This window comes from Budorcas taxicolor, chromosome 16 (assembly GCF_023091745.1).
Source record: "Budorcas taxicolor isolate Tak-1 chromosome 16, Takin1.1, whole genome shotgun sequence".
Taxonomy (NCBI): Eukaryota; Metazoa; Chordata; class Mammalia; order Artiodactyla; family Bovidae; genus Budorcas; species Budorcas taxicolor.
The window spans coordinates 38,342,425-38,368,663 of NC_068925.1; the positions used below are offsets into that span (position 1 = coordinate 38,342,425).

Below are 26,239 nucleotides of genomic sequence, written 5' to 3' on the forward strand. Positions count from 1 at the left end.
TATCACATGCTTGAAATACAAATAAAACAGTTAAAAATGATTTCATGTGAGAATATAATGGTGTTAGTGTGACTGTTATGTGAATAAACAACTTATGTTTTCAGAGAGTATGGATTTTTTACTAATTGCATTTTTATTATTTGTAGTTAATTTTAAATACTCATAATTTTTAAAGCTATTCATTGAAAATTAGGATGGATGATGAAGTTAGTTAGGTCTCTTTTTGTATCTTCTCTGTACAGTTTATTAATAATTGTTAAATTTCATTGTCTGGAAAAATGAAGCCAGAATTTATCAAAGCAGCCTTAGAATAAACATGTCTAGAATATTGGTAAAATCAAGTAAATTAAGAGGAAGCATCAAATTCACCACTGCATAGCTACCTTTTAGATATATGTGGTATACCTTTTCTCTGAAAAGCAGTGTCATTACTTTTTTTTTTTTATTATGAGAATTAAAGGTACTTTGCTGACAAAATGAGACTTTTTTTGTAATAACTTCTCTCTTATTAGAATGGACTTTGTGTAGTTTTGAAGCAAATAGTTATCAAAACTCCTTTTAGTCATTCACTCAGTTCTCTAAAAAGATTCTTAAAATTTGTTCTTGATACCAAAAAAAGTCTGGCTAATCTGTGGATGAAAAGGAGATATTGAGTGTTAACAGGCCTAAGGGAAAGAGTACCCTCTTTAATTACAGTGTGTTGTCAACTATGATTGTTCTTGTAGTGCAGTGTTTAGGCCACTTAACTTGTTTAGATCTTAATTTGGCTAACTTTTCAGACAAAAACACTTTATTCTGAGGTCACATACTGTGTCTCTAATGTAGGAATGGTGTTTTGAGTTGGTCAAAAATGGAAACTGGATAGAAAACAAGTAAATAGATAATTCAACACAGATTCGTTACCACGACCAGAAAATATCTGATTAATGTTCACATGGATGTTGATTGGTTAAGATCATCATCTTTTATTTATATACGTGTAAGAGTAGCACTTTTGTTACAACACCAGAACTTTGAGTGATCTCTTTATGGATGTTATTAGAGAAATAGAAGACATCAATTTTTGTTGAAGACTTTGTATTTTTCAAAGAGATTATATTGTGGAAACACTATACAAAAAATACTATACACACACACATTATTAACTTTATTAGGTACAGTTGTTATACTGGACAATATCCTGTGGCTATTAATAATGCAAAATCAAGTCAATTTTTTTTGAACGGTGTGTCTTTCCTTTTCTAGTGACTTCTATTACTGCTGTTTATGACCTGCTTTGTTTTCACAGACTGTGAGATTATTTGATGACATGATGTATGAGTTAACCAGTCAAGCCAGAGAACTGTCAAGCCAAAATTTAGAAATCCAGAGCACTCTAAGAAATATTTTACAAGTATGTCAAATATATTAGGAAGGGGGTTGGGGCAGAACTTCAAGAGTGTGAGAATTTTTATACTAATATTAGCTGTATACTCTTTATATAATAGCCCAATGCTAGAATTAAATTTATAGAATTAAAGATATGAAGATATTGTAGAAGGCCTAAATGAATTTTTATACAATTTTGTGCTTAATAAACATCTTAATAAACTTGTATAAGTTTAGACAAGTAATAAACTAGTATAAGACAAATATAATCAAGATATCATGCCCTATCTATAATTCCAAGGCATATGTGTAGAACGCCTGCCGTATACTTTGATGTGTGGGTTAGTATGCCAACTTCCTTTTTTAACCAAATGTCTAGCCAGTTTTAATATTTGTAATTCTGATAGACTAAAGTTATGTGTAAGGAGGAACAGAGGGTCCATTTTGTTCATTGCTATATCCCTAGTATACAGTTCAGATGCACAGAAAATATGTTCTGAGTGAAACTTCTTTCCTTGCTTCCAGACAATGGTACAGCTATTAGGAGCTCTTACTGGATGTGTTCAGCATGTCTGTGCCACTCAGGAATCCGTCATTCTAGAAAATATTCATAGTCTTCCCTCCTCTATCCTACATGTAATCAAAAGTACATTTGTACATTGTAAGGTGAGTAATGGGTCTAAGTACACTTTAAATGGCTTAGAATCCATGAGCAAAGGGCCTGAGTTGGTAGTGTTTATGTTTGTTCATAAGCTTACATTTATCCTGTGTTATTGCATTGGATTTTTCCACAGAGCAAACAGCTGTAAATGTTTCAAAATAAGTAGTTATAGAGAAATCTTACAAAGGGGGCTCTTGCAGTTTCCTTGTTGTTGTCTTATTCTATTTCCTCTTGGTAAGGAAAGAAGTGATATGGATTCATGTTGAGTCACAGGGATCCTGAAATAGTTCTGTTGTGGCACTGGTGACTCAGGTGAATTCCTTAACAATTAGGTGCCTATAAATGGACCTTGACCTTTGTTTAGTCCTGTGGCAGCTTTAAAGCAGAAAAGCTGGCTTAAGATTTGTGGGTCACAGGCAATTTTGATAATGCTATTTGTTGGGTGAATGTACCTCTCTAGTTACCTAATCCTTCTCTTTGGTGATAGGGTACTAAAATGTCATGCCATGGACCTAATGTTATTAATCTCCTTTTTTGTTCTATATTTGTAAGATCTTAGAAGTCAGAGATTGTATTTTATACATGCTTGCATCTCTCAAAGTACACTATATACGATGAAATTTCATTAAGCATTTCTTTAATGAATATGTCATTCAGTAAAAATATTAAATTTATAAGCTCTGATAGAATGAGTTAAAATAAATTTGGCTCCTGTGCATTCTCTGATTTGCTTTTTTCCTCTCATTGTTATTTTTTTGTGATCAGAATAGTGAATCTGTCTATTCTGGGCGTCTACACCTAGTTGCAGACCTTCTGCAGGCTCTTTTTAAGGAAGCCTATTCTCTTCAGAAGCAGCTCATGGAACTGCTGGATATGGTGTGCATGAACCCTTTAATAGATGAGCATGATGATATTTTGAATATGGTAGTAGGTGAGTGAGGAAAACTTACTACTTAGTATGTGATGTATATTGACTATAAACCATGCATCAACTAAATTATTGAACCCAATCATTGTTTCTAATTAATGATTCATGATATTAAATGTATAAAAAATTTAAATCCTACCCAGTAAACTTTTAATCTTTTCAATTTTTAGGTTTTATAGAGTTGATATTTGATGCATTAACTGATTTATATATTTAGGCTAGTGATTTTCCCTACTTTCTTCAATTAAGTCTGAATTTGGCAATAAGGAGTTCATGATCTGAGCCACAGTCAGCTCCTGGTCTTGTTTTTGCTGACTGTATAGAGGTTTTCCATCTTTGGTTGCAAAGAATATAATCAATCTGATTTTGATATTGACCATCTGGTGATGTCCACTGCTTTATTGACTACACCAAAGCCTTTGACTGTGTGGATCACAACAAACTGGAAAATTCTTTAAGAGATGGGAATACCAGACAACCTTACCTGCCTCCTGAGAAATCTGTATGCAGGTCAAGAAGCAACAGTTAGAAATGGACATGGAATAACAGACTCGTTCCAAATAGGAAAAGAGTACATCAAGGTTGTATGTTGTTATCCTACTTATTTAACTTATATGCAGAGTACATCATATGAAATGCTGGGCTGGATGAAGCATAAGCTGGAATCAAGATTGCTGGGAGAAATATCAGTAACCTCAGACATGCAGATGACACCACCCTTATGGCAGAAAGTGAAGAAGAACTAAAGAGCCTCTTTATGAAACTTGGCTTAAAGCTCAACATTCAGAAAACAAAGATCATGGCATCTGGTCCCATCACTTCATGGCAAATAGATGGGGAAACAGTGAGAGACTTTATTTTCTTGGGCTCCAAAATCACTGCAGAAGGTGATTGCAGCCATGAAATTAAAAGACGCTTACTCCTTGGAAAGAAAGCTATGATCAACCTAGACAGCATATTAAAAAGCAGGGACAATACTTTCCCAACAAAGGTCCGTCTAGTGAAAGCTATGGTTTTTCCAGTAGTCATGTATGGATGTGAGAGTTGGACTATAAAGAAAGCTGAGCACTGAAGAATTTATGCTTTTGAACTGTGGTGTTGGAGAAGACTTTTGAGAGTCTCTTGGACTTCAAGGAGATCCAAGCAGTCCATCCTAAAGGAAATCAGTCCTGAATATTTATTGGAAGGACTGATGCTGAAACTCCACCTGATGCAAAGAGCTGACTCATTTGAAAAGACCCTGATGCTGGGAAAGATTGAAGGCGGGAGGAGAAGACAGAGGATGATGACAGAGGATGAGATGGCTGGATGGCATCACCAACTCAATGGACATGAGTTTGAGTAAGCTCCAGGAGTTGATGATGGACTGTGCAGCAGTCCATGGAGTCGCAAAGAGTCAGAGACAGCTGAGCAGCTGAGCTGAACTGATATATTTAGTCAGTGTTCAAAGTAGGTTGTTTCTCCACAATGATTAGCAAAGAAAGCTGTGCAACCTTGTACCTTCTAAAGCAGTAGCTTTCAGAATTTTTAAGCCATAAATTCATAGTAAGAAAGTTTTCATTCCTTCCTGAAACACACATAAATACACATGTATGTGTATGTTTGTGCATGTGTATATATATACTACATTTATTTATTGTACATGAAATAATGTATTATAGTCTATTTCATTTTTAGAAAGTGCTGATTGCTCATTCATTAATTTCATCACTTGCCAAATGCATCATGTCCCAGAGTTTAAGAAACAGTACTCCATAAGGGCAAAGGTTGCATTCATAACTTCAGCATAAGGAGAGTAAGTTGGTTTTGTACAGTATTATAAGGTACCTTTTGCTCTGAAAAACCACCCCAAAATCCATTGTATTGAAGCAACTACTAGGGAGTTCCTTGGGGGTCCAGTGGTTAGGACTTGGGGCTCTCATTGTCGGGGCCTGTGTTCAGTTCCTGGTGAGGGACTGAAAATCCTGCAAGCTGAGTGGCACAGCCCAAAAAAAACGAAAAAAATATAGCAATTACTGTTTCATTTATTCATAGTTCTGAGTTAGTATTTTTAGGCTGGGCTGAGGTGGGACAAGATTTCTCTGCTTCACAGGGTGTAACTGGCTCACCTGGGTGTTTGTGGCCATTGACCTTACTCATGAGTGGTTGTGAGCAGAGGGAGGAATAATGTGCTGAGTCAGCCATGTGTACCCCATCATCCAGTAGGTTAGCCTGGGATCAGCTACCTGCTGATAGCCTCAGGTGTTGTCAGAGAAGCAAGAGGGTAGGCCCCCGTAGTCAGGCACTTTAAAGTCTTGGCTTGCCTTAAACATTTATTTTTGTCCTTTTGACCAAAGTAAGTTATGTGGCCATGTCTGGGGTCTGTGGAAGGGAACTAGCTAAGCTCATGGACATAGAAAGGGGGTTTATTGTGCTTACTTTTACAAATTATCTACTACAGGCAGAGTAGAAACCTTAATAAGTACTGTACAAATTTGTTGTGATTCTTCTTTGTTAGGTTTTCTTTCCTTAGCAATATATCATTTTTTATTAGAATATCTGCAGAATATTTCAGTTATAATAGGGCACAAATTTTATTCCACTGAACATTTTTCATTTTATTTAGGTCATAGAGGAGCTATAAGCATCAAACTTAATTTTCCATATTTTATAAAAACTCTAAATCAAAAGTGTGACACTTTCACTAATTATTTTGATGTAATTTTTAAAAACTATATTACTTATTTTAATAAATGTTAAGATCATTCATGAGATATTTTTAAACTCACTCCATATAATATTTCAGTGTCCTAAGAGTTCTTTTCTCTTTCCTTGTAGTTATTCATTCATTGTTGGATATTTGCTCTGTTATTTCCAGTATGGACCATGCATTTCATGCCAATACTTGGAAATTTATAATTAAGTAAGTTTTTGTTTTGTTTTTACTTTTTGTAATATATTTTCCATATCCAAAGTCTTAATTATTTGTAAGTTTTCTTAGATCGCATTTAAAACATTTTGTATGGGTTTGTGTAATATTTACTGACACTACTCTCTGATAATCCAGATATTGTACATGTAACTCCCAAACTAAATGTTACTTCTTTATCCTGCCATCTCTAAAATTAAAAAAAAGTTCTACTCAGTTAGCTAGTACATCTGAAATAATAGGGCATGGGTCTTAACCACTTGCCTACTGCTGCTGCTGCTGCTAAGTCACTTCAGTTGTGTCAGACTCTGTGCAACCCCATAGACTGCAGCCCACCAGGCTGGGATTCTCCAGGCAAGAACACTGGAGTGGATTGCCATTTCCTTCTCCAATGCAGGAAAGTGAAAAGTGAAACTGAAGTTGCTCAGTCGTGTCTGACCCTCAGCAGCCCCATGGACTTAAGCCTACCAGGCTCCTCCGTCCGTGGGATTTTCCAGGCAAGAGTACTGGAGTGGGGTGCCATTGCCTTCTCCATGCCTACTGCTACTAGTGTTTAACTATCAACTGTCCTTTTTCCAGGCTTAGGAAAGTTAATAATTATCATTAGAGCTGAATACAATCCCCTCATTATATGCTTTTGAGTTGAGTTTAATTCCATTTATAATTTTAACTAGAACATTGTGTGAGGTTACTAGGGAGAATGTCCATAGCATTCATCAGATTCTTGAGGGTGGAGGGAGTATATTTGAGATGTAAAAATGGTTAAGAACCTCTACTTTATACATATGCATAAAACATTAAAGATCAGTGTAACACTTTCAGGTCTTGGGTGCTTTTCTTTTTTTTTATTTTACTTTACAATACTGTATTGGTTTTGCCATACAGTGAAAAATATGGAACGCTTCACGAATTTGCGTGTCATCCTTGCGCAGGGGCCATGCTAATCTTCTCTGTATCGTTCCAATGTTAGTATATGTGCTGCCGAAGCGAGCACCTGGGTGCTTTTCTTGCACCAGGTCATTACATTGCCAATAAGTAATAAATAGTGCAGTGGTTAAAAGTGTCAACTCACAGCCATGCTGCATACACTTGAATCCTTTCTGAAATCATTTATCCTTTGGAAGTCCTAGGCAAGTTAGTTAACTTCTCTGAGCCTTAGTTTGCTCATCTGAAAATGGAAGTTATAACAAAAGTACCTTCTTTATGGGGGTATACTGTGTGGATCACAATAAACTGTGGAAAATTCTCAAAGAGATGGGAATACCAGACCACCTAACCTGCCTCGTGAGAAATCTGTATGCAGGTCAGGAAGCAACAGTTAGAACTGGACATGGAACAACAGACTGGTTCCAAATAGGAAAAGGAGTATGTCAAGGCTGTATATTGACATGATGGACTCGATGGACGTGAGTCTGAGTGAACTCCGGGAGTTGGTGATGGACAGGGAGGCCTGGCGTGCTGCGATTCATGGGGTCGCAAAGAGTCGGGCACAACTGAGTGACTGAACTGAACTGAGTGAGAATTAATTGAGTTTATCAGTGTGAAGTGCTTAGAACTCTGCAAGGCTAGTGAAGTACTCAGTGAGTTAGTCATACTACCATCACCATCAGGGCTTCCCAGGTGGTACAGTAGTAAAGAATCCGCCTGCCAATGCAGGAGATGCAGGTTTGATCCCTGGTCCAGGAAGATCCCCTGGAGAAGGAAATGGCAACCCACCTAAGTATTCTTGCCTAGAGAATCCCATGGATAGAGGAAGCTGGTGGGCTACAGTCCATAGAGTCGCCAAGAGTCAGACACGATTGAGCAACTGAGCACACATGCCATCACCATCAAATATCGTCTACTCTTGCCCACTTCTGATTCATTTTCTATTCTGCATTCAGACTGATTTGCTTCTAAAAAGTTCAATCAAATCATGTCACTCTACTGTTTAAAGTCCACCCAAGTTAGAGTAGATGTCTCTGTTGTAGCACCCTGAACTTCTCCACCTTAGCATTTGTCACAGCTGCAATCAATCAATTATTCTTACATTATTTAATCTTCTGTCTTGTGTTGGACCAGAAATTCCATACAGACAGGACAGGGATTGTGTCTTTTCATTCACTTCTCTATCTCCAGGCCCTCACAGACTCCAGTGTATAGTAAGAGTTCAATTAATATTTTATAAGGAGAAATAAAAAATTAGCAACTTAAGCTAATATGACAACTTCAGAGGTAAAGTCAGCACGTCTTAATTATGCCATGTCTATTATAAATGATGCATTTTGATTTTTTTATGTGTTCTATCAAATCATATTTTTATGGTCTTAAGTTATTTAATGTGTTACTTGTGGTGATTATATTTTCTTTTTTTTCATTTAGGCAGAGCCTTAAGCACCAGTCGGTTATAAAGAGTCAGCTGAAACACAAAGATATAATTACTAGCTTGTGTGAAGACATTCTTTTCTCCTTCCATTCTTGTTTACGGTTGGCTGAGCAGATGATGCAGTCAGATGCGCAGGTAAAAATGTGGGCTGACAGCACTGTGAGCAGTAGCTCCTTTTCCTTTGACAGTTATTACTACATCTATGGATCAGTTTACCAAAATGGGTTTTAATTTGTTTTGTTTTTGTTTTCAACCTGTGAGATTATTTGTAGCCCAATATTACTTTTCACCCAGACGTTACATTAGACTCCTGTAACTCCTCTACTTTCATTCTCTCTACAGTCAGTCTGTCCCTGCCTTTTAAATACTTGCTGGTTGGTCAAGGCATTCTCCTCAGAATCCTTTCAGTCTTTTCTACTCTTATGCAGAAGTCTAATTCCTTAGTGCTATTTTTATTTAAGGTTGTCTTGAAATAGCCACAGTGAACCTTTTCTTCACCAATCCATTGCAACTTGTAGAGAAGCAGTATACACATGTGTGTATGTGTGTGTATCTGTCAGTCTTCTAAACTTGGTTTATACTTATATATATTTATATTGATTTCAAAAAATAGTGTTGAATTCGCATCAGTTTTATAAAACAGATTGTATTCTAAAAATTTGTAATATGCTTATTGGGAATTACAGTTTATTTTTCTATAACTGTTATACATAGTCTGTTCTCAGACTAGCTCTTTAAAGTTTAACTCATAATAGTCCTAAATTAAAGGACCAAGCGTACTCATGACTTAACAGTTATAACTAATAATTTCAATGTGTTGTTATTTTTAAGTTGCTAAGTCGTATCCAGCGCTTTGTGATACCATGGACTGTAGCGCACCGGGCTCCCCTGTCCTTCACTGTCTGCTGCAGTTTGCTCAACTTCATGTCCACTGAGTTGGTGATGCCATCCAACCATCTCATCCTCTGTCATCCTCTTTTCCTCCTGCCCTCAGTCTTTCCCAGTATCAGGGTCTTGTCCAGTGAAGTGACTCTTTGCATCATGTGGCCAAAGTATTGGAGCTTCAGCATCAGTCCTTCCAATGAATATTCAGGGTTGATTTCCTTTAGGGTGGACTAGTTTGATCTGCTTGTTGTCCAGTGGATTCTCAAGTGTCTTCTCCAACACCACAGTTCAAAAGCATCACTTCTTCAGTCCTCATGCTTCTTTATGGTCCACCTCTCACATCCATACATAACTACAGGAGAAACCATAGCTTTGACCATATGGACCTTTGTCAGCAAAGTGATGTCTTTGTTTTTTGATATACTGTCTAGGTTTGTCATAGCTTTCCTTCCAGAGAGCAAGCATCTTTTAGTTTCACGGCTGCAGTCACAGTCCACAGTGATTTAGGAGCATAATAAAATAAAATCTATCACTGTTTCCCTATCTATTTGCTATGAAGTGATGGAACTAGCCAGGCTTCAGCAATACATGAACCATGAACTTCCAGATGTTCAAGCTGGTTTTAGAAAAGGCAGAGGAACCAGAGATCAAATTGCCAACATGCAGTGGATCATTGCAAAAGCAAGAGAGTTCCAGAAAAACATCTATTTCTGCTTTATTGACTGTGCCAAAGCGTTTGACTATGTGGAGCACAATAAACTGGAAAATTCTGAAAGAGATGGGAATACCAGACCACCTGACCTGCCTCTTGAGAAACCTGTATGCAGGTCAGGAAGCAACAGTTAGAACTGGACATGGAACAACAGACTGGTTCCAAATAAGAAAAGGAGTACGTCAAGGCTGTATATTGTCACCCTGCTTATTTAACTTATATGCAGAGTATATGAGAAATGCTGGGCTGGAAGAAGCACAAACTGGAATCAAGTTTGCCAGGAGAAATATCAATAACCTCAGATATGCAGATGACACCACCCTTATGGCAGAAAGTGAAGAGGAACTAAAGAGCCTTCTGATGAAGGTAAAAGGAGAGTGAAAACGTTGGCTTAAAGCTCAACATTGAGAAAACGATCACGGCATCCGGTCCCATCACTTCATGGGAAATAGATGGGGAAACAGTGGAAACAGTGTCAGACTTTATATTTTTGGGGCTCCAAAATCACTGCCGATGGTGACTGCAGCCATGAAATTAAAAGACACTTACTCCTTGGAAGAAAAGTTATGACCAACCTAGACAGCATATTGAAAAGCAGAGACATTACTTTGACAACAAAGGTCTGTCCAGTCAAGGCTATGGTTTTTCCAATAGTCATGTATGGATGTGAGAGTTGGACTGTAAAGAAAGCTGAGCGCCGAAGAATTGATGCTTTTGAACTGTGGTGTTGGAGAAGACTCTTGAGATTCCCTGGACTGCAAGGAGATCCATCCAGTCCATCCTAAAGGAGATCAGTCCTGGATGTTCATTGGAAGGACTGATGTTGAAACTGAAACTCTAATACTTTGGCCACCTGATGCGAAGAGCTGACTTTGAGAAGACCCTGATGCTGGGAAAGATTGAGGGCAGGAGGAGAAGGGGACGACAGAGGATGAGATGGTTGGATGGCATCACCGACTCAGTGAACATGAGTTTGGGTAAACTCTGGGAGTTGGTGATGGACAGGGAGGCCTGGTGTGCTGCGATTCATGGGGTCGCAAAGAGTTGGACACAACTGAGCAATTGAACTGATGGGACTAGATGTCATTATCTTAGTTTTTTGAATGTTGAGTTTTAAGCCTGCTTTTTCACTTTCCTTTTTCACTTTCATCATGAGGCTCTTTAGTTCCTCTTTGCCTTCTGCCATTAGAGTTCTATGAGGTTGATATCTCTCCTGGCAATCTTGACTCCAACTTGTGATTCATCCAGTTTGGAATTTCACATGGTGTACTCTGCATAGAAGTTAAATTTTAATTGGTAAATGAGTTAAATATTTTTCCATAGGATAACATTAACATCTCTTCCTGTCGTAGACCTGTGAATGGATACAGGAAATTCCTTTGTCCATTGTTCTTTGCCCAGCAACTGTGGGGGTGGGCCTGTGAGGATTTATTCAGTTCCTAAAATTGGTCACAGCTTCTAGGGCCGGGATGATCTGAAAAGAGAGACCTAGAGGAGCATGGAAAGTTTGAAAATGGCTTCTGAAATTGGTGAGGAGTAAGGAGTAGCTTTAGGAAGAAGCAAACCCTTTCCTTCTTGCTTCTCTTCTTTTTATCTATCCTCCCCTTCCATCCGTTTTTTCCTTTTCTGTCCCCACTTCCTTCATTTATCCTTTCTGATTCCCCTCACCTTGCTGAAAGGAGAAGGTATTTCCTTAACCTGTGTCAGTGGCAGAAAGGATGCTCCCTTTTCCTCCTTTATCGTGTACATTTATATCCTCCACCGCAGCCTCCTCTTTTCCCAGCTTCTATCTTGCTTATCTTGACACCACAGATCCCCCAGTTAGTACTTATTCAGAGAGTAAGATTAGACAAGTTCCTTGGAGAGGAGTGAAATGGGGAAAACTGAAGCCACCGTACAGTCTATAGTGGAAGAGGAAAGAGAAGTCCTGAGGGTACCTGATCAGGATGGCTGTTTGTACATAAAGTATATAAGTTCAGTGCATATAAACTCCTTGTATATGAAAATCAGAGAATTGTAAACTTTCCTAACTGTCCAAGTAGATTTTCATGTTCTTCCTTGTTTTTCTTTATTTATTTAGGATTCATAAGAGTAACTAGCACTACTTACTGCTGTCCATTGCCTGAAATGGAGCTTTGAAAAAAATCTCTGTAGTTTCTCCATTCTTAAGTCTAAATTTTAAATAGCAATGCCCTCTGCTGTTTACTATTGATATTTATTGAGGAGTCAAACTGTTTGATTAAACTCTTCCAAGCAGTTTTTTCACCTTGTTTTTAAAAATATCAGAAAGAAACCACTGGATTTCATAGGTAATAGGCTGTTTATGGAAACATATAGATGTATGAGTCCCTGAATTATGTAGTTGAGGCTGCTATATAACAAATGATCACAACTGACTGCAAATCAGGTGGCAGATTTATTCACTCGCAGTTCTAGAGGATACATCTCTGAAACATATCCGCAGGACCTTGTTCACTTGCAGACTCTGAAAGAGTCCACTGCATCCTCTCTCTTTTTCTGGCGTCACTGGCATTCCTGGATTTGCATCTGTACAGCTTCAGTCTCTGCTGCCGTCATCACAAGGTATTCTCTCCTTGTCTCTTCACATTATCTTTATAGTAAGGACACCAGTCATGTTAGATTGAATGCACATCCTACTCCAGTATGACCTCATCTTAACTGATTACATCTGCAACGTCCCTACTTCCAAATAAAGTCACATCCTGGGGTTTTGGGCATTAGGACTTCAACCTGTCTTTTTAGGAGACACAGTTCAACCCATGACAGCTCCTATAAGGGATGTTTTCTCTCCTAAGTCTTGAACATGGTTTCAAAATGAACTATTATATATAGACTTTGTAACAAGCTTTTCATCACCAGTAATTTAGACAGGGAAAATTTATTTGTAAGGCTCTTAGATATAAATTTGTACTGTAATTCCTACTTTTTCTAATGTAATGCTTATAGAAAGTTATATTGAGAAAAACTCATTTTAAATCTGTTGCCTATAGTTGGATTTATTGCTCACTACATTTAGACTTTATCAGTATTTTTCTTTTATCAGTACTTTAAAGAAAGGAAGAATGGCTCAATATTTTGAAACATTAAACACATAGCACACATTTAAAAATAATAATATACAAATTGTTTTGCAGCTTGATTTTTTTACTAAATCTATCTTGAGGCTTTCTGTATCCCTGAGGGTATATCTACCCAATTCCTTTTAATAGCTCTATGCCACTACCGTTTATGAATTTACCTTGGATTTACTAACCATTCTCCATTAACTGGAGAATTTCAATTTTCACAACATAAGAAAGGTTACATTGCATATCTATGCTGGTATTTCAGTAGAATATATTTCCAGAAGTGGAATTGCTACTGGGTCAAGGAGTTTTAATGCTCAAGCTTTTAATAATAATAATAATAGTAATGCAAAGAGGGTGTTATTTTATGCTCCCATAAATGTTGAAGTGCTTATTACTACACTTCCATATCAGCACTGCAATATTATCAGTCTTTTAAATCTTTGCTAATCAGATAGTCACCTTTCCTCCAGCTTCAAAAGATATGTAATTAGGTTGTAATTTGGAGGTTTTCAATATTTATTGGAAATTTTGTAGTTTCTTTTCTACAAACTGCCTTCTCATGTCTTTTACCTGTTTTCTTTTATATCTCATTCTTTTATGGGTTTGTAAGATCTTTCTCTTGCAGTCCATGGAGTCACAAAAAGTCAGACATGACTTAGTGACTGAACAACAACAGAGACCTTTTCCTTTTCGACCAGTTACTGATCCCCATATAGCAAGAGACAATTAAGATATTAAAGTTAGTTTCACTGTCAGGTCAATCAAATATCACCTCCTTTGCTGTTTTAGATAATTTTCAGTAATACAGACTAATTTTTTGAAATATCTTTATCATCATTGGGTGTGTTTTGTATTGCTTCTAACAGTAATTCAGAGAACAATTATTTTCTCATGGAAAATGTTTCCACTCTGTGTTTATTAAGAGATATTTTTAGAAAATCCTGTCTGATTTACAGTTTTAGCTAATTTCATGTTCTTTTCATATTTATTATGCTTTCTTACTTTCTTTTTTTTGAAACAGGATAATGCAGACTACAGATTATTTCAGAAAACACTCAAATTGTGTCGTTTCTTTGCCAACTCCCTTTTGCACTATACTAAGGTAAAGCTTATTTTTTAATAATGCATGAATGTGAAATCTACAATACATTGTAAGTTATCCTGTTTTTTAATTCCTGCCAGAAACAATCTCTTGAAGTTATTTTACCAAGAGTATATTTTGTAGGGTTTTTGGTTTAATATTGTTAAATATTCAGCATCTGTTATATTGTTTAGGTTGCTACCATCATATTGTTACTAGTTTTATTCAATTTTCTGAAAAATTTATTTTGTAAGTATAAATTATTTCTAGAAGCACAGATCAGTTTTTTTAAAAGATAATTCAGTTTATCTTTACTGTTGATAAATTATTTCTAAAGTAGGTTGTTAAAGTTTAAATGTTCAAGCTTATAATAATTTTAAGACCTGTGTATTTGGGAGTCATCAGGGTAGCATAGTGATAGTTGAAGATATATGCACAGAATAGGTAAGTTGTCAAGGAAGATTATTTAGAGAGAAGAGCAGGGGATACTTAGCAGCCAGTGAAAGAAATAGCATTTAAAATAAATGTTAGTAATTAAAAAACTATTGTTCATGTTGAATTTGTTTTTGCCCTTGTCTTCCTCCTTTTTTGACAAAAAGAGAAGGATCTTCAATGACTGTTTATTAGTCAAAATTCCATGACAGGTACACTGACTTCTGACACACTTGCCATCCTGGTTAGTGTGCTGAGTTTGTCCTCTGGGCCACAACCACTTACCGTAATTAGCTGCTCTGACACTGGGTTCCCTGCAGTTTGCAGGGTATGTATTTCAGTGGCAGAGGTACATGATGGGGAGGTCCTAGCTCCAGTGGTACTTTTGGGTAGTTACCCATCTGATATTTACTGATATGTAGGAGGTAAAATGTGCCTAATTATACTGAAGAGACTAAAAGTTGATCAGTTCTATGAAGACCTAGAAGACGTCCTAGAACTAACACACAAAAAACATGTCCTCTTCATTGTAAGGGATTGGAATGCTAAAGTATGAAGTTAAGAGATACTTGGGGTAACAGGCACGTTTGGCCTTGGAGGGCAAATGAAGCAGGGCAAAGGCTAACAGAATTCTGCCAAGAGAATGCACTGGTCATAGCAAACACTCTTTTTCAATAACACAAGAGGCAACTTTACACACGGACATCACCAAATGACCAATACCAAAATCCGATTGATAACGTTCTTTGTAGCCAAAGATGGAGAAGCTGTATACAGTCAGCAAAAACAAGACCTGGAGCTGCCTGTGGCTCAGATAACCAGCTCCTCATAGCAAAATTCGGGCTTAAACTAAAGAAAGTGGGGGAAATCACTAGGCCAGTCAGGTATGACTTAAATCCCCTATGAATATACAGTGGAGGTGACAAATAGATTCAGGGGATCAGATCTGGTAAACAGAGTGCCTGAAGAACTATGGACAGAGATCCATAATATTATATAGGAGATAGCAAACAAAACCATCCCAAAGAAAAAGCAATGTAAGAAGGCAATATGTTTGTCTAAGGATGCTTTACAAATAGCTGAGGAAAGAGAAGCAAAAAGCAAAGGTGAAAGGGAAAGGCACACCCAACTAACTGTAGAATTCTGGACAATAGCAAGGGGAGACCTGAAGGCCTTCAGGTCAACGGACAAGGCAAAGAAGTAGAGGAAAACAGCAGAAAGGGTAAGACTAGAGATCTCTTCAAGAAAATTGGAAATATCAAAGGAACATGTTGTCCAAAGATGGGCACAATAAAGGACAGAAACAGTAAAGACCTATTAGAAGCAGAAGAGATCAACAAGAGATTGAAATAATACACAGTAGAGCTGTACAAAAAAGATCTTAATCACCTGGATAACCATGATGGTGTAGTCTCTTACTCAGAGCCAGACATTCTGGAGTGTGAAGTCAAGTGGGCCTTAGGAAGCACTGCTGCCATTAAAGCTAGTGGAAAGATGGAATTCCAGCAGAGCTATTTAAAATCCTTAAAGATGATGCTATTAAAGTGCTGCACTCAGTATGTCAGCAGATTTGAAAAACCCAGCAGTGGCTACAGGACTGGAAAAGGTCAGTTCTCATCCCAATTCCCAAGAAGGGCAGAAGTAAAGAATGTTCAAACCACTGGACAATTGCACTCATCTCCCATGCTAGTAAGGTTAAAATCCTCCAAGCTAGGCTTCAATATTATGTGAACCGAGAACTTGCAGATGTTCAAGCTGGGTTTAGAAAAGGCAGAGGAACCAGAGATCAAATTGCTAACATTTGCTGGATCATAGAGAAAGCAAGGGAATTCCAGAGAAACATCTACCTCTGTTTCATTGACTACATTAACTGTGGATCATAACAAACTGGAAAACTCTTAAAGAAATGGGAATACCAGACCATTTTACCTGTCTCCTGAGAAACCTGTATGTGGGCCAAAAAAAGCAACAGTTAGAACCTTGTGTGGAACAACTGACTGGTTCAGTATTGAGAAAGGAGTACGACAGTTCTGTTTGTTGTCACCCTGTTTGTTTAACTTATGTGCAGAGCAGATCATGTGAAATGCTGAGTGAGATGAGTTACAAGCTGGGATCAAGCTTGCCGGTAGAGATATCAACAACCTCAGCTTTGCAGATGGTATCATTTTAATGGCAGAAAGCGAAGAGGAACTAGAGTCTCTTGATGCTGGTGAAGGAGGAGAGTGAAAAAGCCAGCTTAAAACTGAATAGTAAAAAAACTAATATGTCATCTGGCCCCATCACTTCATGGCAAATAGAAGGGGAAAAGGTGGAAGCAGTGATGTATTTCCTCTTCTTGGGCTCTAAAATCACTGTGGATGGTGACTGCAGGCATGAAATTAGAAGATGGCTTCTTGGCAGAAAAGCTATGACAAACTTTTTTGTGTGTTAAAAGCAAAGATAACATTTTGCTGACAAAGGTCCATATAGTCAAACCTATGGTCTTTCCAAAGAGAGCCAAACCAAAAATGACACCCAGTTACTTTGCCAACAAAGGTCCATCTAGTCAAGGCTATGGTTTTTCCAGTAGTCTTGTATGGATGTGAGAGTTGGACTATAAAGAAAGCTGAGTGCCAAAGAATGGATGCTTTTGAACTGTGGTGTTGGAGAAGACTCTTGAGAGTCCCTTGGACTTCAAGGAGATCCAACCAGTCCATCCTAAAGGAAATCAGTCCTGAGTGTTCATTGGAAGCACTGCTGCTAAAGCTGAAACTCCAGTTCTTTGGCCACCTGATGCGAAGAGCTGACTCATTTGAAAACACCCTGATGCTGGGAAAGATTGAAGGTGAGAGAAGAAGGGGATGACAGAGGATGAGATTGGTTGGATGGCATCACTGACTCAATGAACATGAGTTTGGGTAAACTCTGGGAGTTGGTGATGGACAGGGAGGCCTGGCATGCTGCCGTCCATGGGGTCGCAAAGAGTTGGACATGACTGAGCGACTAAGCTGAACTGAACTGATGATGGTCTTTCCAGTAATCATGTACAGATGTGAGAGCTGGACAATAAAGAAGGCAGAATGCCAAAGAATTGATGCTTTCGAATTGTGGTACTGGAGAAGATCCTTGGAAAGCAAGGAGACCAAACTTGCCAGTCTTAAAGAAAATCAACCCTGAATATTCATTGGAAGTACTGATGGTAAAGCTGGGCTCCAATACTTTGGCCACCTGATGAGAACAGCTGACTCACTGGAAAAGACATTGATGCTGGGAAGGATTAAAGGCAGAAGAAGAGGGCAACAGAGGATGAGATTGGTGGCATCACCAATTCAATGGACATGATCTTTGGTAAACTTTGGGAAGTGGTGTGGGACAGGGAAGCCTGGTGTGCTGCAGTTGATGGGGTCACGAAGAGTTAGACATGACTTGGGAACTGAACAATAACAACATACCCTTTTAAAATTAGTTCTTTTCTTACAGGGGAATTTTAAAAATAATTATCAGTTTATTTTCTATACCCTATGATAACAATTTATTTCTTTGACATTCTAAGGTATAGCATAGCCATAGTGAATAAAGCTATCACAACTGTACTTGAATCCCAACCTTACTGTTTCTTTGCCATGTGACTCAGCTTATTTGATACGTTAGCCTCAGCCTTTCTAGTCTATAAAATTGGGACAATAATATGTCGTTATAGTTTTTGAAAAGTGAAAGTTGCTCAGTTGTGTCTGACTCTTTGTGACCCCATGGGCTGTAACCCACCAGGCTCCTCTATCCATGGAATTTCCCAGGCAAGAGTACTGGAGTGGGTTGCCACTTTCCTCTCCAGGGCATCTTCCTGACCCAGGGATTGAACCCAGGTCTCCTACATTGCAGGCAGATTCTTTATTGTCTGTGCCACCAGAGAACCTCCAAAGTGTTAGTCGCTCAGTCATGTCCGACAGTTTGTGCCCCAGGGACTATAGCCCACCAGGCTCCTCTGTCCATGGAATTCTCCAGGCAAAAATACTGGAGTGGGTAGCCATTCCCTTTTCTAGGGGATCTTCCTGACCTAGGAATTGAATTTGGGTCTCTTTTATTGCAGGCAGATTCTTTACTGTCTTAGAGAACTAAAGTAATGTTTGTAAAGTCATTTCATGTCTACTGAGCACTTGGACATGTTCATTAAATGATAGTTACTAATTGTGGTTGTGTTGATAGTTAACAGTAAAGAATTTTAGGTGCTTACCCTCATTCTCCTTTTTATTTTCATATAAGAAAATTTGTTTTCCCTATGTGGCACATGTAGGATTTTATTTTATTTTGCATGCCTTTGGTGAAAAAATATATATATTAGCAAAGCATATTGTGTACAAGGAAGTGAAGAGAGTTGCTTTATTTTCAGGAGTTTCTTCCCTTGCTCTCTGATTCTTGCTGTACGTTGCACCAGCTTTATCTTCAGATATACAGGTAAGAATGCTATATGATCATTAACATGTAATAGAGCCATTTGAGCAATGCAGCCCTTTAGTGTATGTCATTTAGAAATCAAGTATCACATGTCAATGTATGGCAAAAACCACTACAATGTTGTAAAGTAATTAGCCTTCAATTAAAATTAAAAGCAAGTATCAGTAATTTTTCTTACTGATTAAAAGCAAGTTTCAGTGTATTTTTATATGCTTGCTTAAAGTAATTAATGGAGATGGAAGCTTTTCAAGAATAGATTTCATATGAGTTATATTTATGTTTATATTCTAACTAGTAGTTTTATACCCAAGTGATGAATAATTGGTCTGATGATAAATAACCAGAGGCAAAAAAAGAGGTTATGTTTACATGTATATATTTTGTATCAGCATACTGTTTTTATCTTAATTTTTATTTTACTTCTGTGAGATTTAAGTCAAGTAGTACTTGACTCCATCTTAGAAGAAAATGATGAGTTACAGAAAGTGTATCATAGTTTAGATAAGGGCTGAATGACATCTAAAATTCATGGTAACCTCAGAAGAACCCTTGATTTGACACTAAAGGACTCTCAGCTCATTCATCAGCAATCCTCTTATATTTCCTTAATCCATTTAGTCTCCTAGACAGCTTTTCATAATCTCCTCTTCTTCAAACATCTTAAATGTCCAGTACCACCTCCCCATGTCTGGTTGTCAGTGTCCTCCCTCTGTGTCACTTAGAAAGATGGAAGCAATATAAAGAGAACTTCCACATTCTTCTTCTGACATATCTATTCTGCCTGTGTCTTGGCCCACATATTTCCTTGTTCCCAAGAGTGAACTGACTGTGCGCCTATCTGAGGCCAGCCACTATTTCTGCATTGGATTTCACCCTCTCACATGCTCAGGGACCTCACTATCATAGTTGCTCCTTTTCCTTCTTGGATCACCAGTCCTCCCTGCCTTCTGGATCATTCTCACGAGTATACAGCATGCTGTTCTTCCCATCTTAAGAATAAAGCAGTCTCAGCTCTGCATCCGCCTGCAAATAAGCACCTTTCCCTTATTCTACATTTGTTACGATAAGACTCCTAAAAACAGCTGTCTATACCACTGTCTTTTTTGAAGCTATTCCAGTCACTTTCCATTCTAACTCTTCACCAGAACAGCTCTTGTCCAGGTCATCAGTGACCTCCACGTTGCTACGTCTAATGGACAGTTTTAGGCCTCATCTTATGTAATCTGTCAGCAGTGTGTAACACTGTCGTTCAGACTCTACTCTGTTGGCTCCCATGCCACCCCCCTTCTCAGCAGGTTCCTCCTCGGCTCTCCAGCTACTTCAAGTTGGATGTGCCCCAGCACTCAGTCTTCAGGCTCTTCTCTCTTCTCTGTAGTCATTTAGTCTCAAGACTTTAAATGTATATCTCTTCCCTTTCATGTCTAACCATCAGTCAGGACTAATTCCAATCCCTGTCTTCTGACCCTCCTCACCACCCCCCACCAAGCTTCCTCATTTCAGTTTAAGTAAGTAACTTGGATTTGCAAATTGACCAGGCCAAAACACCTTGCTGTCATCTTTGATGTTTCTCTGCTCTCTTATGCCTCATCTAGTCCATTAGCAAATTCTGTCCGTATAACCTTCAGAATAAATATGTATATATGCAGTATATAGATAAAGTGAATCAAACTAGGGTTTTCTGTATCATAGTTAGTGTTCCCATTTAGTTTATATTTTCCAATTTCTCTGTCTCCATTTTTCTTTTTTGATGTTCTTATTCAAGCCTTTATCAAGTGTAGTAAAAAAACTTTTGTAAAACATATATATAAATAGTGTGTATAATATATATATTTTAGAAAACTTATGAAGTTTTGCCTAGCTAAAAAATTTATAACATTTTGATTCCACTTGTTTGATTTAGTATGAATAGAATGCTAGATTTCTAATTTTAAAAAATGGATATGCAACAAGTAACAAAGGTTTACTGTATAGCACAGGGAACTATAGTCAATATCTTGTAATAACCTATAATGGAAAATAGCCTGAAAAATAATATATGTGTATATATATGTGTATAACTGAAACACCTTGCTATGTACCTGAAACATTATAAGTTGACTGTACTTCAATAAAATACATGAAAGTGAAGTTGCTCAGTCATGTCTGACTCTTTGCGACCCCATGGACTGTAGCCTACCAGGCTCCTCCATCCATAGGATTTTCCAGGCAAGAGTACTGGAGTGGGTTGCCATTTCCTTCTCCAAATATCAAGTGTTTATCTTAAGGACTTCCTTTTAAATGCTGTCATCCCTAGGATATTCTCATTTTCTGTCAAATTTGCCATAGTTAAAATTAACACTGCAAAATATACTGAATATGTATCTCATTTCACATAAGTGTTGATGAAGTTTAGTTTAAACTGCAGTTCCTGAGACATTTTCTCTGAAAGTCTTTGAATCTTCCTACAGTGTTAGTATAGTTTGTTCTTGTAAAGCTCTTGCTTCCAGGCATTAATTCATTGTCAGTTTAGCCTTCTACCTATTTGAAAACAACTTTCAATATAAGTAATTAATCCAGAATTTATCAGAAGTATCTTTCTTATATAAATTTTTACTAATTATTTGGTTCATATTTTTATAACTTTTTTTGAGAGTATCATTGTCAACAATGTATTAAAATGCATTAATATAATACTAACATTTTCTTTAAGATTATAAAATTTTAGTTGTAGAATTATAGCCATGTAGTTCAGAGGTTCTTCGTACAATTTTGGTATCAATTCAGTACTTTGAGTTTTGTTTTATAAAACACATGCTACTTAATTTTTAAATATATTTTCACTTCTAGGAGAACATCATTTTGCAGTACTTAGCCTCTGGCCAAAATTAGAAGGTAGCTATTAAGTGAATGAGTTTTTTCCCTTTCTTTCCAGTAAGTTTCCTCCAAGCCTGTATGCTGCTGGGATTTCTAAAGCACAGCAGGAGGAAATAGCTGGTACTTTCCTGGTTACACTGAGTCCACTCATCAGTCAGCTTCTCACATTCCAGCCTTTTGTGGATGTGGTTTTGGACAGTAAATTAGGTAAGCTTCAAAACACATTTAATTACAATGTGTTAGACACATGGTAATTTTCCCTTACATAGTAATCTTTTTTTTCAGTTTTAAAAATTTTCTTTAAAGTTTCTTCTACTTGCTTTTCTTGGAGTATATTTCTAACTTAAAAAAATTATAATTTTTTAATACAGCAATCAGAGTTATATAAAAATAGAGTATGTTTTTACCAATTTGCTATAACTTAATGTGTTTTTACCACGTGAAGAGCTGCCATGTGAACTACAGTTTCCCCAGTGTCTACTGCTGGTTGTCATTATGGATGAGCTGTCCTCTCGGTCTGAGGATGTGCAGGCCCTGTGGTGCACAGAGAGCCAAGTCTCAGAAGCTACGGCCAGGTAACAGACACGATGTTGTTTATCTCCGATCACATTACAATGGTTTAGAATGCACTGTTGTTTGCAATGACCTTGAAATTAAATTCTTTGTTATATCACATATTCTAATTAATAGTTACTATGTAGACCTCATACATATTGCTACTTTATAAAAATATAAAATACACAAATCTATGACAGGTGCTGAAAATATTTTAATTTTGTTCACTCTTTTTAAAGATATTGCCTAATAGTGTTATAAACATTGAGTAGAGATGTAGTTGATAACATTTAAAGATGAGCTCTGATAAATAGAATGCTTAGACACTATAAGGTATCCTCTGGGAAATCTCCCTTGTATTCATTCTTCTTGCCAATATCAGGCTCTAGTTCCTACACCTTGGCTGTTGCTGGGTTCTAGTTTTTTATCCTTTCCTTTAGTGGCATCCTATGTACCACTGTCAGGTTAGTCTTCCTAAACCCCAGCTTTTTGAGCTTGCAGTTCTCCTGCTCAGTAACTGAAGCATAATGTCCCATGTCCTCAGCTTTGCATTTAAAACCTGCTATTGTCATCATTAACTTTTGCTCCTTATCCTCTCTTTTTCTACACATATAACTTGCTTCTGTCAGACTGGTGATTCCTGTCTGCCTTTTACTCAGGCTTTGTCATCTTTACCTATTATATTTTGCTTATTTTTAATTTATTTTTAAATCCTCTATGAAGAATTCTTAAACCATTTCAATCTTAAAGTGACCCCTCTCTGTCTGTATAGTAGGGCCTGTTTTTTATTTAATATGATACCTAGTTTAGCTATTTAAGTTTCAGGTTCTTGATGAATTTTGTCTCAGACTTTGTATAGTTCTGTATTTTGTTAATCACTTGGTAAATGATAAAAGATGTATAGGAAAATTCTCCTTTAAGGAATTTCTCTAAATGTATTTTATTTTTATGGATACATGGATACATATTCACATATATTGGAAACTGTTACTGATACATACATCTTGAGACATTTGGCTTTGGTAAAATAACCCTCTGTAGTGTTGTTACACCCACTAATTATTAAATGTTAATAACGTTGGGTTCAATGTTCTCAATTTCCCTGCAGGGTGTCTCTACTCAAAGCCATTTTCTCCAGTTTTGAGCAGTGTTCTGGTGAACTCTCTCTACCTGTTCATTTACAGGGAGTAAAGAGTAAAGGGCAAGCCAAAGTTGCCATCACCTTGTATCAGCATGTTTGCATTCATCTGTGTACATTTATTGCTTCCCTTCATCCCTCACTGTTCCCTGAACTGGTAAGTTTGTCACTTGCAGGGCTAAGCTGAGATTACTTTTGCTTTCTTTTCACTGAAACTGTGAATCAGATATAGAAGAAAGTGTGGGGATAATAAATGTGTATGTATTTATTTACATTGGGGTATTGTTGCTTTAGAAGCCTGGCAGGCTGTAGTCCGTAGGGTCATATAGAATCGGACATGACTGCACATAGTTGTTTACAGGCTTCCCGGGTGGTGCAGCGGTAAAGAATCTGCCTGCCACTGCAGGAGATGCAAGAGATGCAGGTTCAATCTCTGGGTCAGGAAGATCCCCTGGAGACAGAAATGGCAACCCGCTCCAGTATTCTTGCCTGGAAAATTCTGTGGACAGAGGAGCCTGGTGGGCTACTGTCCATGGGATCGCAAAGAGCTGAACATGACTGAGCACTAATAGTTGCTTTACAACATTTGGTTAGTTTCTGCTGTACAGGAAGTGAATCAGCTATATGTATGCATATATCCCCTCCCTCTATTAACTCTGCCGCCACCCCATCCTACCCTTCTAGGTCACCACGGAGCACTGAACTGAGTTCCCATCACTATACAACAGGTTCCCACTAGCAGTTTTACATGGCAGTGCACATACGCTAATCCCAGTCTCCCAATTCATCCACCCACCTCCACCCCGACTGCCCTCCTTGAGCATAGTTCTGTACATCTGCATCTCTGTTCCTTCCCTGCAAATAGATTCATCTTACTATTTTTCTAGATTCTACATTTATGTGATATATATTTTTTTTCTGACTTACTTCACTCTATATGGCAGACTCTAGGCCCACCCATGTCTCCACAGATGACTCATATTATCTTATCCATATGTATCTATATCCTTGTCATCTTTGTCCATTCATCTGTTGATGGACATTTAGGTTACTTCCATGTCCTTGCTGTTGTAAATAGTGCTGTAATAAATGTTGGGGTGCATGTGTCTTCAAAAAATAGATAGAAGACCTAAAGAGACAATTCTCCAAAGAAGACACACACACGGGCAACAAACATGCTCAGCATCACTAATTATTAGAGAAATGCAGATCAAAACTACAGTGAGGTATCACCTCAAACCAGTCAGAATGGCAGTAATCAAAAAAATCTACAAACAATAAATGCTGCAGAGGGTGTGGAGGAAAGGGAACTCTCTTGCACTGTTGATGGAGATGTAAATTGATATAGCCACTATAGAGGTTCCTTAAAAACTAAAAATAGAACTACCATATGACTCAGAAATGTGTATTTATTTTTAACTGTCATTCTCTCAGCTTGCACATTTTATGCTTTAATTCAGTTGGGTCTTAGGAAATGGTAATTTTAAGAGTCCTGTAGTATTCAGATGTAATATTTAGCTAAAATACTTCAGAAAACATTTGGGGTGGAAAGGTATGGAAAGACAGTGTGAGAAGAAGAAAAATGGGTCTATGATTTCACCTAATTCAGTTTCTTAAAAAGAAACAGAGAATAGCAGAATGTAGTACCAAGTCTCCTACAGATCCTAGGCTTAATGTGTTTGTTCTTTTTTTAAAACTGGAATTGTTTGTTTTGGTTTTTTAAAAATTTTTGGCTGCACCGTGCAGCGCACAGGACCTTAATTCCCCAACCAGAGATCGAACCTGTAACCCCTGCAGTGGAAGCATGGATTTTTAACCACTGGACCACCAGGGAAGTCCCTTTTTACTGAAATTAGATTAGAAAAGATTCTGATAAAATTCTAGGGAAAAAATTCTTAAATTTTATTTAAAAATGAGTATCATTTATGATATTATAAATGGGTAATATTCAACACATATTAAATATTGTCTTTGAATAGGTTAAGACAGAAACAGAAGTATAGGCATGTGTATTATATATATTGTTCTAGAGACTTCAGCCTACATAGAGGATTTTTGTGGAGCCTAGTGACTGAGTTACCACATTGACAATCACTTTGCATCTCTATAGCCCAGTCCAGTGCTGAACATAATAAATGTTGAGGGGATGGCAACATATATTCTTTCAGACACTAGAAAGTAGAGCTTTCCTATTGAGGATATGTTGGGTTTTTTTGGATTGTGATAGTATTTTGTTGTTTTGAGAAATGTTATGTTAATGATAATTTATCATAACCATTTGTTTTTCATTAGGACACTGCTCTGTTGAATGCTGTTCTTAGTGCTAATATGATCACCTCTTTGCTGGCTATGGACGCATGGTGCTTCCTTGCTCGGTACAACATACTTTTTAAAATCTGGGGGTTGATTTACTGTAGTGATTGATAGTAAATGACTTTATAGTTGTAAGTTTATAGAAAATTAAATCTTGATAATCCTTTAACAGCCCCCCAAAATGGTTTGATTTCACATCACAGCACTGAATTAGGGACTGAGTTCCCTCTTCCTTTCTTTGGCTCAGATCAACAGAACCTATAGCTTAGGTCGTTTTGTATGTTGTGATATTCCTTTGCCATGGAAATAGCAGTTTTGAATATTTAGTGCTTTATGGTAGTTCATCTTGCTTTTCTGAATAAATTGTATAAATAATTGTATGAAGATTGGCTTCTCTTTCTATCACAGATACGGGACTGCTGAACTCTGTGCTCATCATGTGACCATAATGGCCCATCTGGTAAGTAGAATTGTAAAGCCTAAAACATTCAGCTTCCCATGCATTTCCTTTGGGGATCTG

General features: G+C 37.4%; 1 protein-coding gene and 1 non-coding gene across 2 annotated transcripts in view; one reads left to right on the plus strand and one right to left on the minus strand.

Annotated features, from left to right (window-relative positions):
* Positions 1-26,239, plus strand: part of FIRRM (FIGNL1 interacting regulator of recombination and mitosis) — a 50,321-nt gene that overhangs the window by 6,960 nt on the left and 17,122 nt on the right. The window contains exons 4-15 of the mRNA XM_052653423.1: positions 1,289-1,393; positions 1,894-2,034; positions 2,795-2,960; positions 5,775-5,859; positions 8,227-8,365; positions 13,938-14,018; positions 18,796-18,860; positions 21,772-21,920; positions 22,159-22,288; positions 23,377-23,563; positions 25,699-25,781; positions 26,128-26,179. Coding sequence (XP_052509383.1) covers positions 1,289-1,393; positions 1,894-2,034; positions 2,795-2,960; positions 5,775-5,859; positions 8,227-8,365; positions 13,938-14,018; positions 18,796-18,860; positions 21,772-21,920; positions 22,159-22,288; positions 23,377-23,563; positions 25,699-25,781; positions 26,128-26,179 — 1,383 coding nt within the window. The remainder of the gene's footprint in view (positions 1-1,288; positions 1,394-1,893; positions 2,035-2,794; positions 2,961-5,774; positions 5,860-8,226; positions 8,366-13,937; positions 14,019-18,795; positions 18,861-21,771; positions 21,921-22,158; positions 22,289-23,376; positions 23,564-25,698; positions 25,782-26,127; positions 26,180-26,239) is intronic.
* LOC128061912 (U6 spliceosomal RNA) lies at positions 6,753-6,859 on the minus strand. Its single transcript, XR_008200763.1, has one exon. It is a non-coding gene; the product is annotated as a U6 spliceosomal RNA (small nuclear RNA).